The following is a 21,330-nucleotide window of genomic DNA, read 5'->3' as shown; positions in this document are numbered from 1 at the left end:
AAAAACAGGTCTCACATCTCTATTCAACCAAATCTGCACTGTTTTAGCTGGTCAAGTTATTTGTAGTGACCGTAAAAGCAGACTTTTTGTTCTGGGTTGAAAAAGCATTCCCAAATTTGCCATTCTCAAAATAACTAGTTTCTGGTATTTGAGGCCTACTTGAAATCTATCCCAAAAAGAAAATCTTAAATTGAAGGTATTGATAGTGTCATTCAGAAAAACCTAAGACACACGCTAGCGTGCTGATAGAAGTGTGATTCTGTGATTAAACCTATACCTGTCACACAGCGCAAAAAAAAACAGGTCTCACATCTCTATTCAACCAAATCTGCACTGTTTTAGCTGGTCAAGTTATTTGTAGTGACCGTAAAAGCACACTTTTTTTTCTGGGTTGAAAAAGCATTCCCAAATTTGCCATTCTCAAAATTGTGGTGAACGGGAACAATGAGGAAAACATCTAATAAGGGACGCGGACTTGGACATGGTCGTGGTGGTGTTAGTGGACCCTCTGGTGCTGGGAGAGGTCGTGGCCGTTCTGCCACAGCCACACGTCCTAGTGAACCAACTACCTCAGGTCCCAGTAGCCAGCAGAATTTACAGCGATATTTGGTGGGGCCCAATGCCGTTCTAAGGATGGTAAGGCCTGAGCAGGTACAGGCATTAGTCAATTGGGTGGCCGACAGTGGATCCAGCACGTTCACATTATCTCCCACCCAGTCTTCTGCAGAAAGCGCACAGATGGCGCATGAAAACCAAGCCCATCGGTCTGTCACATCACCCCCATGCATATCAGGGAAACTGTCTGAGCCTCAAGTTATGCAGCAGTCTCTTATGCTGTTTGAAGACTCTGCTGCCAGGGTTTCCCAAGGGCATCCACCTAGCCCTTCCCCAGGTGTGGAAGAGATAGAATGCACTAACGCACAACCACTTATTTTTCCTGATGATGAGGACATGGGAATACCACCTCAGCACGTCTCTGATGATGACGAAACACAGGTGCCAACTGCTGCGTCTTTCTGCAGTGTGCAGACTGAACAGGAGGTCAGGGATCAAGACTGGGTGGAAGACGATGCAGGGGACGATGAGGTCCTAGACCCCACATGGAATGAAGTTCGTGCCACTGACTTTCACAGTTCGGAGGAAGAGGCAGTGGTGAGACCGAGCCAACAGCGTAGCAAAAGAGGGAGCAGTGGGCAAAATCAGAACACCCGCCGCCAAGAGACTCCGCCTGCTACTGACCGCCGCCATCTGGGACCGAGCACCCCAAAGGCAGCTTCAAGGAGTTCCCTGGCATGGCACTTCTTCAAACAATGTGCTGACGACAAGACCCGAGTGGTTTGCACGCTGTGCCATCAGAGCCTGAAGCGAGGCATTAACGTTCTGAACCTTAGCACAACCTGCATGACCAGGCACCTGCATGCAAAGCATGAACTGCAGTGGAGTAAACACCTTAAAAACAAGGAAGTCACTCAGGCTCCCCCTGCTACCTCTTCTGCTGCTGCCGCCTCGGCCTCTTCTGCTGCTGCCGCCGCCTCGGCCTCTTCTGCTGCTGCTGCCGCCGCCTCGGCCTCTTCCTCCGCCTCTGGAGGAACATTGCCACCTGCCGCCCAGCAAACATGGGATGTACCACCAACACCACCACCTGCGTCACCAAGCATCTCAACCATGTCACACGGCAGCGTTCAGCTCTCCATCTCACAAACATTTGAGAGAAAGCGTTAATTCCCACCTAGCCACACTCGATCCCTGGCCCTCAATGCCAGCATTTCTAAACTACTGGCCTATGAAATGCTGTCATTTAGGCTGGTGGACACACACAGCTTCAAACAGCTCATGTCACTTGCTGTCCCAGAGTATGTTGTTCCCAGCCGCCACTACTTCTCCAAGAGAGCCGTGCCTTTCCTGCACAAACAAGTGTCCGATAAAATCAAGTGTGCACTGCGCAACGCCATCTGTGGCAAGGTCCACCTAACCACAGATACGTGGACCAGTAAGCACGGCCAGGGACGCTATATCTCCCTAACTGCACACTGGGTAAATGTAGTGGCGGCTGGGCCCCAGGCAGAGAGCTGTTTGGCGCACGTCCTTCCGCCGCCAAGGATCGCAGGGCAACATTCTTTGCCTCCTGTCTCCTCCTCCTCCTCCTACTCAGCTTCCTACTCCTCTTCTTCCACCTGCTCATCCAGTCAGCCACACACCTTCACCACCAACTTCAGCACAGCCTGGGGTAAACGTCAGCAGGCCATTCTGAAACTCATATGTTTGGGGGACAGGCCCCACACCGCACAGGAGTTGTGGCGGGGTATAGAACAACAGACCGACGAGTGGTTGTTGCCGGTGAGCCTCAAACCCGGCCTGGTGGTGTGCGATAATGGGCGAAATCTCGTTGCAGCTCTGGGACTAGCCGGTTTGACGCACATCCCTTGCCTGGCGCATGTGCTGAATTTGGTGGTGCAGAAGTTCATTCGCAACTATCCCGACATGTCAGAGCTGCTGCATAAAGTGCGGGCCGTCTGTTCGCGCTTCCGGCGTTCAAACCCTGCCGCTGCTCGCCTGTCTGCGCTACAGCGTAACTTCGGCCTTCCCGCTCACCGCCTCATATGCGACTTGCCCACCAGGTGGAACTCCACCTTGCATATGCTGGACAGACTGTGCGAGCAGCAGCAGGCCATAGTGGAGTTTCAGCTGCAGCACGCACGGGTCAGTCCCACTGTGGATCAGACCCACTTCACCACCAATGACTGGGCCTCCATGCGAGACCTGTGTGCCCTGTTGCGCTGTTTCGAGTACTCCACCAACATGGCCAGTGGCGATGACGCCGTTATCAGAGTTACAATACCACTTCTATGTCTCCTTGAGAAAACACTTAGGGCGATGATGGAAGAGGAGGTGGCCCAGGAGGAAGAGGAGGAAGAGGGGTCATTTTTAACACTTTCAGGCCAGTCTCTTCAAAGTGACTCAGAGGGAGGTTTTTTGCAACACCAGAGGCCAGGTACAAATGTGGCCAGACAGGGCCCACTACTGGAGGACGAGGAGGACGAGGATGAGGAGGAGGTGGAGGAGGATGAGGATGAAGCATGTTCACAGCGGGGTGGCACCCAAAGCAGCTCGGGCCCATCACTGGTGCGTGGCTGGGGGGAAACACAGGACGATGACGATACGCCTCCCACAGAGGACAGCTTGTCCTTACCTCTGGGCAGCCTGGCACACATGAGCGACTACATGCTGCAGTGCCTGCGCAACGACAGCAGAGTTGCCCACATTTTAACGTGTGCGGACTACTGGGTTGCCACCCTGCTGGATCCCCGGTACAAAGACAATGTGCCCACCTTACTTCCTACACTGGAGCGTGATAGGAAGATGCGCGAGTACAAGCGCACGTTGGTAGACGCGCTACTGAGAGCATTCCCAAATGTCACAGGGGAACCAGTGGAAGCCCAAGGCGAAGGCAGAGGAGGAGCAAGAGGTCGCCAACGCAGCTGTGTCACGCCCAGCTCCTCTGAGGGCAGGGTTAGCATGGCAGAGATGTGGAAAAGTTTTGTCAACACGCCACAGCTAAGTGCACCACCACCTGATACGGAACGTGTTAGCAGGAGGCAACATTTCACTAACATGGTGGAACAGTACCTGTGCACACCCCTCCACGTACTGACTGATAGTTCGGCCCCATTCAACTTCTGGGTCTCCAAATTGTCCACGTGGCCAGAGCTAGCCTTTTATGCCTTGGAGGTGCTGGCCTGCCCGGCGGCCAGCGTTTTGTCTGAACGTGTATTCAGCACGGCAGGGGGCGTCATTACAGACAAACGCAGCCGCCTGTCTACAGCCAATGTGGACAAGCTGACGTTCATAAAAATGAACCAGGCATGGATCCCACAGGACCTGTCCATCCCTTGTGCAGATTAGATATTAACTACCTCCCCTTAACAATATATTATTCTACTCCAGGGCACTTCCTCATTCAATACTATTTTTAATTTCATTTTACCATTATATTGCGGGGCAACCCAAAGTTGAATGAACCTCTCCTCTGTCTGGGTGCCGGGGCCTAAATGTGTGACAGTGGCCTGTTCCAGTGGTGGGTGACGTGAAGCCTGATTCTCTGCTATGACATGAAGACAGATTCTGCGCTGACATAAGGCCAGATTCTCTGTTACGGGACCGCTCTCCTCTGTCTGGGTGCCGGGGCCTAAATGTGTGACAGTGGCCTGTTCCAGTGGTGGGTGACATGAAGCCTGATTCTCTGCTATGACATGAATACAGATTCTGCGCTGACATAAGGCCAGATTCTCTGTTACGGGACCTCTCTCCTCTGCCTGGGTGCCTGGGCCTAAATGTGTGACAGTGGCATGTTCCAGTGGTGGGTGACGTGAAGCCTGATTCTCTGCTATGACATGAATACAGATTCTGCGCTGACATAAGGCCAGATTCTCTGTTACGGGACCTCTCTCCTCTGCCTGTGTGCCTGGGCCTAAATGTGTGACAGTGGCCTGTTCCAGTGGTGGGTGACGTGAAGCCTGATTCTCTGCTATGACATGAATACAGATTCTGCGCTGACATAAGGCCAGATTCTCTGTTACGGGACCTCTCTCCTCTGCCTGGGTGCCGGGGCCTAAATGTGTGACAGTGGCCTGTTCCAGTGGTGGGTGACGTGAAGCTGGGATTCTCTGCTATGACATGAATACAGATTCTGCGCTGACATAAGGCCAGATTCTCTGTTCCGGGACCTCTCTCCTCTGCCTGGGTGCCTGGGCCTAAATGTGTGACAGTGGCCTGTTCCAGTGGTGGGTGACGTGAAGCCTGATTCTCTGCTATGACATGAAGACAGATTCTGCGCTGACATAAGGCCAGATTCTCTGTTACGGGACCGCTCTCCTCTGTCTGGGTGCCGGGGCCTAAATGTGTGACAGTGGCCTGTTCCAGTGGTGGGTGACGTGAAGCCTGATTCTCTGCTATGACATTAAGACAGATTCTGCGCTGACATAAGGCCAGATTCTCTGTTACGGGACCGCTCTCCTCTGTCTGGGTGCCGGGGCCTAAATGTGTGACAGTGGCCTGTTCCAGTGGTGGGTGACGTGAAGCCTGATTCTCTGCTATGACATGAAGACTGATTCTGCGCTGACATGAAGCCAGATTCTCTGCTATGGCATGAAGAGACTGATTCTCTGCTGACATGAAGCCAGATTCTTTGCTATTGCATGAAGAGACTGATTCTCTGCTGACGTGAAGCCAGATTCTCTGCTATGGGACCTCTGTCCAATTGATATTGGTTAATTTTTATTTTTTTAATTTTAATTCTAATTCATTTCCCTATCCACATTTGTTTGCAGGGGATTTACCTACACGTTGCTGCCTTTTGCAGCCCTCTAGCTCTTTCCTGGGCTGTTTTACAGCCTTTTTAGTGCCCAAAAGTTTGGGTCCCCATTGACTTCAATGGGGTTTGGGACGAAGTTCGGATCGGGTTCGGATCCCGAACCCGAACATTTACGGGAAGTTCGGCCGAACTTCTCGAACCCAAACATCCAGGTGTTCGCTCAACTCTATATATGATTTGTATCATGCATTTTTTTGCAGTTTTCCCTCTGCAGGCTCTTTTTTTAATTGTCAGTTGTCCATTACCTAGTTGGTAGAGACTAGCTGCTGTCATGTCTCCCATAACCCGCACATGGAGAAACTGGAGATTTTGCTTGCTAACTTGTCACTCAGAATCGTCATATAGGACATTATAAAAAAAATTGGAGCAGTACTGAAGTTAATAAAGCACTTTGGGTGAGATAACACTATTCAATGTTCCAGCTTCTGTTTCTGTGTCTCTAAGCTTGTATTTCCTACTGTATCCCACTTCCCCTCCCCCTCTCTTCTCCATAAACTTCTATAGGCAACTGTAATCTGATTATTGTCATGAGGGTGTCAAGAACCACGCCTGACTCCGTTATACCCGGGGTCAGGAAGTCGCAGCGGTTGGCTGCGCGCTCTATGTAAGATAGGGCTGTTTCCTTATGGTAGCTTTCTGGGTTTGCTTTGCAACCCTTTTGGCTCACTCAGGGATCCGTAGCTCTTTCTCCTCAGCTGTTCCTTGTCCAGCACTCCCAACCTCCTTATATTCCCCTCTCACACTTCTCTGGTTGCCAGATATAGAGCTTCCTGCCTGGACATCTATTCTGACCCTCTGGAGCTGTGTTGCTGCGTTCTCTGATTGTTGGTCCAGAACGCTACCCTCCGGATCCCTGTTGGACCTTTGTGGTCTGCTGTGGTCGCCCACCTGGGTGCATGTGTTTGTCTGTATTGTCTGTCCTCTCCCTGGTGTTTCCCTCTTAGTGTCAGTGGTGCGGACTAGCGATCCCACCGGCCCGTTCACTATCTAGGGCTCATTTTAGGGAAAGCCAGGGTTTAGGCACGTGATCGCCGCACGGGTGAGGAACCCGTCTAGGGACGTCAGGGCAGTCAGGTGCAGGCCGCAAGGTGAGTCAAGGGTCACCACCTTTCCCTCTCCCTTGGGCAGGGTTTTCCCTTTTCCCTCCCTGTGCGTGACGCCGGTCATTACAATTATTCTGTGAGAGGATACTCCATCTTGGTCTCTCAAGATGGATTCAGCCGAGAATTTAGATTTGCTGTTATTTTAGGAAACAAGGGAAGGAAAAAATACCTGATTAGACCAGAAAAAAGGCATACTTTACTGATACAATATCTTACAACTTTTTAATATTCATATTTGTGAAAAGTTGATATCCATTTAAGTACACATTTTTTTTTTTTACAATGAAAGTCAATGGCAGATGTTTACCACTGTATAAGACTACTGATGCATGCATCTGCATTATACCTTTCTTTACTTTGAATATACAGTATATACACAAGTCAGTTATAATAAAGACCACTGTTAAGAGAAGTGAATATCACTGATTACGACAATACATTGCAAGATGTGTGTCAAGTGAATATTCAGTTCTTGACATTTATGTGCTGGAAACAGGAAACAATGTAAAAATATGTTACTTTGACAAATAAAAAAATTTGATGGCAGATGAATGGGTCAAAGACTCACTGATTTGCTTGGAAAATGAAAGTTATCCCATCTGGTCCAATCCCACAGAAAATCTACTGTAGCATAAATTGCTTGAAAAATTAAATATGCACACCTTCAGATGTTTTGTAGTGTCCTTTAATTTAGAGCAGACTAAAAGATCTCAGAATACTGGCAGCCTATCTATCCATTTAATCAGGGAAGTGCTGAAATCGCTCCTCTATATACTTTGTATTGGCCAATGTAACAGCAAATGAGTGTTTACTAAAATGTTCATCATTAATCAACATTCATTCTACCGGGAAGATCGGGAAGTGTACTACAGCCCTATGTCAAGGCATAGTGTTAGGACAGTATTGATTACTGATCAATGGAGGTCAGGAAGCAAGTATAAGGTATATTAAAATGTGACAGGATGTATTATGAATATTTGTAGTAGTAGGACCACAAGTTCAACAGATGTTATGTTGGCTGTCCATTAAATAAAACGACTCTTAAAGCAGGTCAAAACCATGAATAAAGAAAAAAAAAAAAAAACATAATCTCTTTACTGAGCCTCTGCTGCTCTCTGCTTTCAGATCCTTTTTGACACATCATTCAAATACTGATTCATATATTGAGATAGGGGATGGATGTGGGGAGTATGCTTTTCATTGTGAATTTGATTAAAAGTAATTTTTATCTAGTGGACAATCCCTTTAAATGTATCTAGAATTGTAGTCAGTAAAAAAAAATACATAAATGCACTGCTGTGGACTGCAATAAAACAGTATTTCCATGTAGCTCTGTGTTATAATGGGAATATAGTTTTAAAAATATTGACTAACGAGAAGTGTGACTATTGTATACGGGGAAACCAGACATATTAAATATATATATATATATATATATATATATATATATAAAAAATATAACATCCTAAGTAATAATACTATATATGTGATCAGTATTCCTAAGTTAGAATTTATCTAGCTACATCATTAGTAAGGCAAATAATTCCAAGAAATAAGCTAACATTAAATATTCATTTACGAGGTACTGATCTGCATTAGATGCCCAGATCATCTGTACATAGGGCTGGAGTCAAAGAAATTAATGAAGTCATTCCAAGATAATGTGTGAGGATAGATCATAGAAGGCTGTCTTAAGATTGTGCACAGGCACCAGACAAGCATTAGATGAAGACATGTTCACAAACGAGCCGGAGAAAATTAATGAGAGAAGTGTGAAGACAACCATCTTTAATATGCAGAGCAAGAGTATCTTGATTATGAATTAATAATGAGCGCTCAACAATCTTAATATCCACAGTAAGGTAAAGCAGGATTAGAAATGGGAAATAATCATGATGTGTTCTGGCTTAATGAAGATCACTGGCTATTCAGATGCAATAGAATGATAAAAGGGGAATGTAGAAAGAGCTAGTTAATTACATATATGTGGTTGTTAATCTCTTTAAAGGGCACCTATCCTTAAAAAAAAACAAAAAAAACAATAATCACTTTTGCGAATTAGGCAACTGTAGACATGTTTTAGGTACATTGTAGCCAGAAATTGTGTGTCTGTTTGTCTGCTCTTAAATCTGCAGTATAAATGTAATGGAGTAACTATTGATGCCTAGGTACATAGGTCATGCAATGTGCAAAGCCATTTGTTTCTCTTTCTTATGAGGGAATAGCATAGATCCATTAATATGTAAAGGCTCCTATTCTTGCTCTATAAAAGAAAACAACTTTCCCGTTTAGTGTGTTTTGCTGCAGTTATTTTTACAGTATATCCCTTGGGTTAGGTAATTTCTAAAACAATGCAACAATCTGAACTTGAAACGTATAGTTTACTCTTATGTGATAGCAATATGCATCATCTTTACCATTACTATTTCCACTCTCCAGTCAAGTTGACAGTGTTCATGTTCTCTGCTAATTAGACTATTTCCAGTTCTTCCAATATTCCATTTATTTGGTGGTGAGCTTTTAAACTACCAATATTAAGTATTTTCAGGGGCAGACAGGCTATAGATCCTCAGGGGAAAATTCCCTGTGGGTCTGAGCCCTCCTCATGGCCACTAGCTAGGTAAGTAATGATCTGACACTGCTCTCCTGACTCTTGAATTCAACTGTATTGCCATTCTGAGTCAACTGAAGTAGAAGGACAGAACAAGGCAGTTGACACTGGCCACCACAGAGTGGCAGTTTTTGAGGAGATTTTTCAGCTTCTTTGGCAGTATTCTGTGATGCACTGTGATATTGGTTTTGCTGGAGTGGTGTAATGTGCCAGAATATGGTATTGCTGGCCCTGTCTACTTGTGTCGGTCCTGCCTTCTGCCAGCTTGGCCCCAACAACAAAATGGGGCCACTTTTAGTTTTTTCCAGGGCCACTTTGAGTTCCCAGTCCACCCCTTGGTATTATATTGCAATTTTCTCTGCTCATCTGCCCATGTGTTTCTGTTTCCAGCGGCGCTGATTCACCTCCCACTCTCCTCTTCATCCCGGAGTGCCTGACTGCCAGGGTAGCTCTGTCCCTCTACGCAGGCTGTGGACTGCTTACTGGCAAGGTTCCTCCACTGCTTATACAGTGCACGTGCTCCCTCTGGCATGGGCAACCCAATTAACGCCATCTAGTGGGTGGGCTCTTTTGGGTACTTAAGATACCTTCCGCAATGGGAGTGTGCCTGAGGAATAGGTTGTTTAGCCTGCAAAGGTGCACTACAGATCTGTCTGCTTCCCATATATTGGCTTCTTCCTGTTTTTTTGGATTTGACTCTTCACTGTCTGACCTGACTTTTGCCTGATTTCTGTATAGACGTTGCTGCCACCCTGCCACCCTGTCCCCCCACCTAGGACAGTATTAGATTGCACATACTATACCTTCCTTCACCTCCACATGTCTCTAACTAAGGTTTTGTATGATCCCTTGGTGTCAACCAAATAGAGACTACGCCAGAAGGTGGTGGCCTTGTGGTTCCCCTGCAGCTGAAACCAGATAACTGTACAGGGGTTAAAGGGTGAAAACCATGGGACTAAAAGTATAATGTCAGGAGTAGCCCCAAGTCAATTCCATTTGGTTGACAAAATGGTCCCACACTCACTGTGTAGCAGTCATAAAAGTTTGACTGAAGGTTTCTAATAAAAATCCTCAGAATGCTAGAACAGAGGGATGGGACTCTAAAAATGACAACCCACTCCTGCTCTTATTGACTATGAGCAAATTTTGTAGACTGTTTAGCCATTGACTAGAATGAGCTGAGCATGTGGTTTTCTGAAAACAGCTGAGTTGATACTTACTGTCCCTTTGTTCTAACAATTGACAGGGGTCATTGATGGCATGTCCCTACAAAAGGGTAAACTTATAGAAGTCTATCCGATATGATATTGCAGACATGCCATCTATAACCATACTTGAAAAATCACATTGATGTCACAGATGCATATTACTATCACTATACTTTAAATATTAGAGACAACTGACACTAGCAGGTATTGGTGCCAAGAGTGGTATATTTTTTATTCAGCACAGTAATATTTTTAATATTCTGTCTGTTAATTAGTATTGTGTATTATATTGCATTAAGAAAATGCTGATAGGTCGATTCGCTCAAAATTTTGTTTTAATGCTGTATGGAGACCCGTCAAAGTGAACAGAGTTATCTAGAGAAATCCGTTCTTTTATATGGTGCCGCAAGAAAGCCCGAATTCGACTCTCTATATTACAAAACCCCAAATCCTTTGGTGGTATTAACCTTCCGGACCCTTCACTTTATAATATAGCCATCCTACTAACCAGGGTTATAGACTGGTTCAGAGAAACCCCACACAAATCTTGGATAAATATGGAAACCACCCTAGCTCACACCTCATTTAGAGCCCTTCTGGTTCACTCCCAAAAGAGCCAAATAAACTATAAAAATATTAGCCCAAATATCAAGGCTACAGTAGAAGCTTGGGATAAATTCCAAAAATCAGTAAGAGGTATCCCACTGCCCTCCCCACTTACTCAGGTAAAGGACCTAATAGATCTAGCTCCCCCAGAACTGAAACAGAGTACCCCTGCATCTGTCCGTAACTCTAAATCCTCGGCACTTTCCCTTTTTGGAGAAGATGGCACAATGATATGTAGGGAACGCTTTGTCTCCCTCTTTCCTGAAACAAAACCATTTCCTTCTCTCTACTCATTTCTCCACTCCAGTATATCAAAATTTGTTCCTTATCAAGCCCTTTTGAGACCCCTAACTTGGTTTGAAAGCCTCATTAGCTCAAAACCCGCTCCTAAAAAGTTAATCTCCCAATTATATAGAAGACTCAGCGCTCCTATCTATGCTCCTAAGCTGGCCTTCATTGGAGCTTGGGAAAAAGATCTGGAAATTTCATTTTCCAAGGAAGACCAACTGAGATTATACAAAGAACCCCATATCTCCTCCAGGTGTGTTAGGATACAAGAAAACTGATATAAAATCCTCACCAGATGGTATAAAACACCTGAAATCACTTGCAGATACAATGATACGGGTTCTGACGCCTGCTGGAGGTGTGGTGAGGGGGGCGGCAAGTTCTTCCATATCTGGTGGTCCTGTCCGCCAATGTTTAAATGGTGGATTGAGATCTTTAGACAATGCAATTTAATTGCAATACCAAAACCCTGCTTTCACCTCAACTCGCACTCTTAGGCCTCCCTCCCACACATCCACCAGCGTCACAACTACTATCGGCAGCACGCCTTCTAGTCCCTCGTTATTGGCTTTCCCCGGACCTACCACCTCTAGACCATTGGATAAACAAAGTAGATACCATCTACAGATTCGAAGAACTAGCTGCCTGGGAAAATCGCTCTCACAATAAATTCTGCGCCCTTTGGGAATCCTGGGAAGATTTTGGGCAATTTAGTAAAGACCACTGATTGTATCATGCTATGATATTTCTTGTAGAACATAAGTTACAATTAATATTGCTTGTATTATGTGACCAGAGACGACATCTACCCTGTTCATTTAGTTACTATATCTGTAACTATGCAGCATGTCATTTTATAATGCTGCATATTGTTTATTTACTTTAATTTATATGTACTATTGAATTATATTTTCAATAAAGCATTGAAAATTGAAAAAAAGAAAAAAAAGTGAACAGAGTTATGACCAAAATCTCACAAGACTTTGCTGATTAACTTCGGCAATCAATTTTTAAACTTTAAAACCATTTTAAATTGTGGTTTCAAAGTTGGCTTCGGTATTGGTTTTAAAGTTGAAAAATCAAATCCCAAAGTGATAACAAATTTCCCTCGCTGGAACCCATACATTTGAGGCTACTTTCCCACTTGCTTTCGGAGCGGATCCGTCTGGTGTCTGCACAGATGGATCCGCTCCTATAATGCAACGCTTGCATCCGTTCAGAATGGATCCGTCTGCATAACTGTTTTTTTCAGATCTGATTTTTCACTTCGTGAAAACTCAGATCCGACAGTATATTCTAACACAGAGGCGTTCCCATAGTGATGGGGATGCTTCAAGTTAGAATATACTAAAAGAACTGTGTACATGACTGCCCCCTGCCTGTGACTGGCCACCAATGAATATAATACTGGGGAGGGAGGGGGGCCGCACTGGCCACAAATGAATTTAAAACTGAGGAGGGAGGGGGGTCCGATCCGATGGTATATTAATAGGGACTCCTGACTTTACATTGAAAGTCAATGGGGGACGGATCCGTTTGCAATTGCACCATATTGTGTCAACGTCAAACGGATCCGTCCCCATTGACTTGTATTGTAAGTCAGGACGGATCCGTTTGGCTCCGCACGGCCAGGCGGACACCCGAACACTGTAAGCTGCATTCGAGTGTCCGCCTGCTGAGCGGAACGGAGGCCAAACGGTGCCATACTGATGCATTCTGTACGGATCCGTACAGGGGCCGCTGTACGGATCCGTTCGGGGCCGCTTGTGAGAGCCCTCAAACAGAACTCACAAGCGGAACCCCAAACGCAAGTGTGAAAGTAGCCTTAATGCTGTACGGAGACGGATCTCCGTAAAGCATTCAAACTAACTCAGATCTTGGATCCGAACCGCAATTCGCTCAACAATAATAACTAGCTTTGAAAGAAAATGTGGCAAAATTTACCTATCACCTATTTACCTAGAACCTATCACCATGAAATGCAGTGCACTCTACAGGAATTATGTTATAGGACAGGAGGAGCTAAACAGATTGATATATAGTTTATTGAGATTCAGTAAAACTTCAGTTATTCAATAATTTATTAATTTAATGTTTGTTTGTTTTTATCTCAGAAGCCAAGTGGTTGTTCCTATCATTGATTGACAGATATCTCTGCATACACAATCATGCAGGAAGGGCTATCATTCATTGATAAGACCACCCATATGACCAGTGAGTTCAGAAAAAGCAAAGAGTTTTTCTGAATCGTTATCCATATGACTATATACAGTTTCAATCTGCTCAACTCCTTCTGCTCTATAACATGCTTCCAGGGGCGTAGCTATAGGGGGTACAGAGGTAGCAGTTGCAGGAGCCTGAGGGGGCCCAAAGACTTTTATGCCACATAAGAAGATACTGGTATTATAGAAAGTGATTACTGGTCAAGTTATACCTCTGGCTGAAGGGAAGGGGTTAGGTCAAGAATTTGGCATGGGGGGCTGTTTCAATTTTTACAAGGCGGCACGAAGGCTATGTGTTTCCCTGCCCCTGGCCACAAAGCACTGAGGGAAGGGGGGCCAAGCCTTTACCTATGCCCGTGCATGCTTCCCATAGATTGAACTGCATTTTCATGTTGACAGGTTCTCTCTAATGCAAGTTTGTGCTAATAAAATCATCCTCAACTGTAACATGTCACAGCAATTTGGTATTTCCATCCTTGGACCCAATATACTTTTAACTAGCTACACTTTCACTTTCATATACACCACAAGCATAAAATATTCTTTTTTGTGTTGGCTTATGCCATAGCTGACACATGAAGAATATTTAGATATATATCGCTATCCATTTATTTTCTGCACATTCAGCAGGATTATAACCTAAGCATTACAATATGGTTTACAGCCTTTTCTGAAAGAATCATAAATCCTGACGTTATTAAAATGGTCCATGAGGAGTCTTTACTATTCAAACACCTGGGAAGCTGAAGTCACAGATGACCTTAGTCCTCCCGTGCTTACTTAAAAAAGACCCAGCTGTTTTAGATGAATTGTGACCATGACCAAAGGTCAAAACTATGACTGGAAAACCTAAAATGAGGTATTTAAAGTTGAATCGCTTACCTTTTCTATGTTTATAGGAATTGGATAGCAATAAAGCTGCCAGACATTATTTATTATACAGTATAGGATATATGGTGTGGTGCGAGCCTTGATCCATACCATAGTTAATTATAAATACTGTATGGTCAATAAGAGATAATGGAACACATACTGTAGATTGTCCTTACTTTGCATTCACTACATAATGATGCTAAATCAGAACTATGGCAAGTTATTTAATTAAGAATAACACTCTTTGGCTATAGGTTCAGGTTGTCAGGTTTCATAATGCAGATTGGCTATAATAGCCAGTCACTAACTGACTACATTAGGCACATGCTCATCACCTTACTCTAAGCAGCCTGCTGAATGAACATAGACATGACGGATAAATTGTGAGAAATCTCCTTTTGATACCCTAAAGCTAAGCTTCATATGCTGGATGTGTGCAGATGTAGCAGATACCACATAATTCATGTATTTTGATAACCTCTAAGTTAATTCTGTAGGTTTACTAATTGTCCTATGTCCATTCATACTAGGCAAACACTAATAACTTTAACTAGGATTGCTCTTCTGTGAAAAAAAAGTACACAGTTGAGTGATATTATTATGACCAGTTCCTACTTTCGACGTCGGCTGCGCATAGCTCAAAGGAAGTCACGCGTTGTGATCTGGCTTGGTGGGTATATAAGGTGTGTGATTGGCTGTCTGTGCACATATCCCTCTTTGCTGTCATTGGACGATTTATCAGAGTTGCAAAAGGGATGATTATTGACTTTTGGGCTAAGGGTAGCAGTATTTGTGATACTGGGAAATTTGTGAACTGTTTGTGTGCTGTTTGAAAAAACAGTTGAGCAAATCTTACTGTGTATGGAGTTCCAAAGCAGAAATATGGTCAGTGCACCTCTGCTAACAAAGCTGCATTTACAGAAAAGGCTTCATCTTTTGCTTGTGGCATCTGATTTGGACCATTGGCAAAAGGTTGACTTCTCCAATGAGTCATGTTTTCTGCTTCATCAAATGGATGGAATTTAGCATATCAAGGGTGAAACATTAGAGAACAATTACCATGCAACCATTACTGGAAGGTTCCATGCTGGTGGTGGCAGCATTATGTTCTGTTATCTATGTTGAAGGCACTCTCAATTGATTTGGGTATAAATCCTTCCTTGCAGATAACATACACCCATACATGCTGACTGTCTTCCTTGGGGATGATGGCATCTTCCAGCAAGACAATGTGACATGTCACAGGGCTAGAAATGTACAACATTGGTTGGAAGAGTATGACTTCCAAGCACTACCTTGGTCCCATAATTCCTCAGACTTGAACCAATTAAGCATATGTGGGACCATCTTGATCATCATGTTCTCTCTATGTATCCTTTCCCACACACTCCAGATACAGGTATCAACCTACCAAGAACGTATTAAGTCACTCTCAGCCTGTCTGTGCTGCACATGGCAGTAAGTCTAAATATTAGCATGTGGTCATAATAATGTGACTCATCTGCGCATTTCAAGAAAAGATCATTTGTGGGCTCGCACCAACTGAAATTTTAAACAGCACCAACTTTTCTAAAATTAATGATGGCATGCCGTTGATCATCAAAATATGCATTGTTAAATTTATTCTGGTCTTTAGACTAATATATATGGCCAAAGTTAGGCTAAATGTCCCCATATACTTTAGATCGTTTTCATCCATGTCAATTTCTTAGGGGGAGGATGACTAAAGTATATATTGATCCCCTAACTCTTCCCAATAGAAGATGTTAGTGGAAAGAAAGAACAAGTTTAATTTCAGCACCCTATCCTTTTGTTCTTGCTTTTTTTTGTATATGGATAGGATGGTACATCTTGATCTTAGACTATAAAATATTATTGGGCTGGTGAACTGACGCAGAGAAATGCAACTATAGTATGAGTGGATCAGATGCTATGTAGTATTTTTCTTCATCATTCTAATTCTTCAGGTGTCAATTGACCCCATAAAATCAGTGTCATGGAATAGGTATTATAACATGACATTGAATAATATAGAAAACGTATCTGAAACTTTTATACCATTTGCAGATAACCGCAGTTTTCAACTACATACTCTTCAGCTACATCAACCATATGAATGCTTACCTTATGACGCATGCATAAAGACCACTGTCTTCTGTCACAGTTGGTCGAAACCAAATAGCATCTTCTTCTTTGCTCATCCTTATTCCATCAAAAGCAATTGGCTCTTCAAAATCTCCAGGCCCAGTACTTTTATACCACATCAAGCTGAGTCCAGCACTCTGTGCTAATGTGTAGTTTGCTCTTATGTATCCATAAAATAATGCACATTTTATTCGAACAGGTTCACCAACCAAAACCTGATATTTCTTGTAATCCACCGACCAGTCTGTGCATCCATCCGCTGCAAGAAAAAGACATACAGTTAAGATCTTGATCTATTAATCTCCTCATAACTATAGACTAAAACTTTGAAAAAACTGATGAAGCAACTAAAGCAGATTATAATTCTCTTTGCACCCTGGAGTCTCATCACTTTATGCAAATATTGTCAGCATTAGACTGATTTCTATAATGTGTTGGCTGACACATTACTGACATGTAGAATATTATTGGCAAATAGCTGAAACACATTTACACCTTTCCGTCACAACAATTTGTATCAGATCAGTTCAGTGTAAATGAAGTAGATGGGAAGTGAAGCGGATACTGTAAATATCTGAACATTTATTTTCATCATATATGTAATGGAAGTAAGATGAAAACTCAAAAAGTAAATTTTCAATACTAAACAATAGTCATTTGTTTGACCACTGATGTCAAATGTCACTTTTTCATAAAGTCTTAAAGGGGTTGTCCAGGATGAAATTGAAGAATCTTTTTTTCTACCAAATCAGTACCACTTTTACCCAAGGGCTGTGTATGATATTCAAGTGAATTGAGCAGAGTTGCTTTACCAGACTCAGGACATAGACAAGAGGGGGGCCGTAACTGAGTGCAAAAAATATTTTACTAATTCTGGACACCACATTTAACTACCATATTTATTTCCCTTTAGGGAATTTAGAGCACAATACAATGCAATTTTAGTGAAATAGTTTTTTTTTTTCTTTAAGCTGGAAATAAAGAAAGACTCTGCCCTATCCAAGCAGCTACTGACACTTTCCACCTCTGTTCCTGTCTGTGAACAGACAAAGGCAGATGAAACAAGTCCAGGATTGGGAAAATGAGGGTAATTACTGTCACTGTCCTCACTATCCATGAAGACTGGTATTAAAGCTAATAAATAAATTATAGTTAGATGTATCAAGAATCACTTATACAAGATCTTCAGCAATTTGTCAAAATAAAGAACAGTTACAAAGATTGTTTATATCTGTGGAGGCTTCTAACCTTATTGCTTTCATTTCCCTTCAGTGGCCTGGCTGTGGAATTGAACACTCGAAGTACAGTATATGTGATTGCTGTATACATGATGCACAGTACATGAGTGTAGGCTCAAGAAAAATTTTCAACTACATTGTGAAAGCTTGATCACAGAAAAAGAAAAAGACTTAGATTTACTAATCGTAAAGATGATGTAAACTTAGATAGTCTGTATAGATCTGAACCAGATTTTCCATAGGGGATGATGATAAAATACCAAGATGATAAATCTGGTGCAGAGATGGACACTTTTCTCTGACTCTATACCAACTATTGGTTGGCTTACTTTGAGACAGATTTTTACTCCCTAATTGTGGTGCAATTTTTGCACAAAATGGCCATCTTAGGACCCCGCCCCTTTCCCGTGAAGCCCCACTTTCTGCCCCTTGTTGATCATTATGGGAAAAAGTGTAGAAACCCTCGATATGCCAAATTATTTACAATTAGTCATATGACTACTGATTACCACTATTTACATTTGCCTATTGGTGTCTGCATTTTTAAGACTTCACTTTTATTAAGCTCTTATCAATGAGAAGAGACTGTGCTATTTGTTTCTTGTAATTCAGGTTCACTAGCTACATTCCAGCAATATTGTTGCATTTACTAGCTATCTGCTCAGGGCACAGCTGGAGCTTCATTATTTCCTATGCCTTTGTTTTTCTGTTATTACAGCGCCTCAGTAGTCATAGTAGTCAACACTTTTGACCTAGGGTGATTTTGAAATTTAAATTCCACCAATCTGTACCACTTTTAAAGAGATTCTGTCACCAGATTTAACCCTATTAATCTAGCTGACATTAGCGATGAACTAATGTCAGCTAAACATAACTAGCCTATTCCTACTTTTATCTATGCCCCCGTTGCGCCAGAAATCTAACTTTTATAATATGCTAATTAGCCTCTAGGAGCGGGGGGGGGGGGGGCGTTGTTCCTGCTCCTAGAGACTCCATTCTCCCAACTTTGTCCCCTCCCTCCAAGTCCTGATTGACAGGGCCAGGCAGCACTCGCATCTGTCTGCCAGCGCTGTGCTCTGGTGAAATCTCACGCCATTCAGTATTCAGCACAGGCGCGGTGCGGAAGCTGGCAGCCTGCGAAATTTCACCAGAGCACAGGGCTGGCAGACAGATGCGAGTGCTGCCTGGCCCTGTCAATCAGGACTTTGAGGGAGGTGACAAAGTTGGGAGAATGGAGTCTCTAGGAGCAGGAACAACGCCCCCCCTGCTCCTATAGGCTAATTAGCATATTATAAATGTTAGATTTCTGGCATAACGGGGGAATTAATAAAAGTAGGAATAGGCTAGTTAGGTTTAGCTGACATTAGCACATCGTTAATGTCAGCTAGCTTAATAGGGTTAAATCTGGTGACAGAAACTGTTTAAGACAGAATTTTTGGCACAGACATATTTGTAAATTTTGGCCAAATCTTTGGAAACCCCAAAAACTGTCTCTTTTATTGATGTGCACAGTCACAGTACAAACAATCTGATCAGTTCAGCCATGCAACATTACAAAATATCATTTGTGTTGTGTTACTGCTGTTTTTTTTCATTTTCAACTAATTAGATTTTTTCCTCAATCCAAGACCCATTTTCTCGAAGAGATTGCTTATACATTTTCATGATATAAAAGTTAGTATCTGAAACTAAACTATATTTCCCATGGTCTCTCTATTGGAGATGAGCGAATCGAAGCTCACAAAGTGGAATTCAATCAGAATTTTAGGAAAAATTCGATTTACAACTAATGTGAATTTCCTCGTGCTTCGTGGTAACGAATTGCAATTTTCCTAAAATGACATCTACACGTGTGAGAATATGGGGCAAGGAACTCTGGGAAGACGGGAACACCCAGATTGACATGCCTGCATGCAGCCAATCAGCAGCCAGCCAGCCCTTTGATGTCACAGCCCTATAAATACGGCAGCCATTTTAGATTCTGCCATTTTCCAGCGTTCAGAGTGCAGGTACAGACTTGTGAAGGACAGCAGTTGGAAAAACCTCTATGTTTAAAAAAAAAAAACTGAAAAAAGGATTTATAAGTGCAGGGAAAGGATAAGGAGGAATCATTTCAAAACATCTTAGTGCAGGGAGAGATGACTGAAGGCACTAGAGACATTGTTAGGAAAGTGATTTACAATTGCAGGGAATGATTATTTGGGGATCCAAATAGTTATTAAACTGCTCTGTAATTACAGCTTTTTGTTATTGGGCTGCAAGTGTTATGTTGGAAAGCCTTTAGTGGCTTATATCTTAGTATCTTATTCAGTACAACAAGAAAAATATATACGCATTTTGCTTCTGCAGTTATTTCTGTTGAAAGAGTATAGGGGCGTATTTCAGTACAACAAGAAAAATATATTCGCACTGCACTGTTGCAGTTGTTTCTGGTCACAGCGTATAGGGGCGTATTACAGTAAAAAATGAAAAATATATATGCACAGCACTGTTGCAGTTGTTTCTGGTCACAGCGTATAGGGGCGTATTACAGTAAAAAATGAAAAATATATATGCACAGCACTGTTGCAGTTATTTATGGTAAAAGTATATAGGGGCGTATTACATTAAAAAAAGAAAATATATACGCATTGCACTGTTGCAGTTATTTCTGGTAAAAGCGTATAAGGGGGTATTTCAGTCCAATAAGAAAAATATATACGTACTGCACTGTTGTAGTTATTTCTGGTCAAAGCGTATAGGGGCGTATTAAAGTAAAAATAAAAAAATATATGCACTGCACTGTTGCAGTTATTTCTGGTGAAAGCGTACAGTGGCATATTTCAGTACTTCAAGAAATATACAGTACAGACCAAAAGTTTGGACACACCTTCTCATTCAAAGAGTTTTCTTTATTTTCATGACTATGAAAATTGTAGATTCACACTGAAGGCATCAAAACTATGAATTAACACATGTGGAATTATATACATAACAAACAAGTGTGAAACAACTGAAAATATGTCATGTTCTAGGTTCTTCAAAGTAGCCACCTTTTGCTTTCATTTTTGCTTTGCACACTCTTGGCATTCTCTTGATGAGCTTCAAGAGGTAGTAATCGCCATACAGTGGCCTAGGAGAACCGTGGCTCTGATGTGGTGGTACAGCCTGCTACAGCAACTGCTGCTTCAGCCAGTGGCGCAAACCAGGTTTCAGGCAGTCAAGGCTCCACCACCTCAGCCGAAGGGAGCTGTCTGTCATTTGCATCTTCTGCTGGTCCAGATACTCTTGCTCCTCCTACTCCTCATCAGTAATTCCATCAGCAATTAATTACCAAAGCGATTGCCAAAAGACAGCAGTATGCGTGCCTCATCCAACGGTGCAGAAGATGAACGTGCTCCTGTCCAAGTTGCTGGTGCTGCAGTCCCTCCCTTTCCAAGTGGTGGACTCCACACCTTTCAGAGAACCTATGGCTTGTGCCAAGCCGAGGTGGAGAGTCTTAAGCCGTCATTTCTTTGCGAAAAAGGCAGTACCAGCAATGCACAAGTATCTAGAACAGAAAGTGGGTGAGTCCTTGAGCCTGTCAGTGTCTGACAAAGTGCTCGGCAGCACCGACGTGTGGAGCTATAACTACGGTCAGGGACAATACATGTCCTTTACGGCCCACTGGCTGAATGTGGTTCCTG

At 43.1% G+C, this 21,330-nt stretch overlaps 1 protein-coding gene across 1 annotated transcript in view; it reads right to left on the bottom strand.

Moving 5' to 3' along the window:
• IL1RAPL1 (interleukin 1 receptor accessory protein like 1) overlaps positions 1-17,689 on the bottom strand; it is a 1,020,597-nt gene extending 1,002,908 nt beyond the window's left edge. Inside the window, exons 1-3 of the mRNA XM_040422155.1 lie at positions 17,644-17,689; positions 17,439-17,561; positions 16,407-16,686 (exon numbers count right to left, since the gene is read on the bottom strand). Coding sequence (XP_040278089.1) covers positions 16,407-16,686; positions 17,439-17,561; positions 17,644-17,689 — 449 coding nt within the window. The remainder of the gene's footprint in view (positions 1-16,406; positions 16,687-17,438; positions 17,562-17,643) is intronic.
• Positions 17,690-21,330: the final 3,641 nt, after the last annotated feature.

Source organism: Bufo bufo, chromosome 3 (assembly GCF_905171765.1).
Source record: "Bufo bufo chromosome 3, aBufBuf1.1, whole genome shotgun sequence".
Taxonomy (NCBI): domain Eukaryota; kingdom Metazoa; phylum Chordata; class Amphibia; order Anura; family Bufonidae; genus Bufo; species Bufo bufo.
Note: the sequence above shows the minus strand (reverse complement) of the source record. Positions and strands in the feature narration are given on the sequence as shown.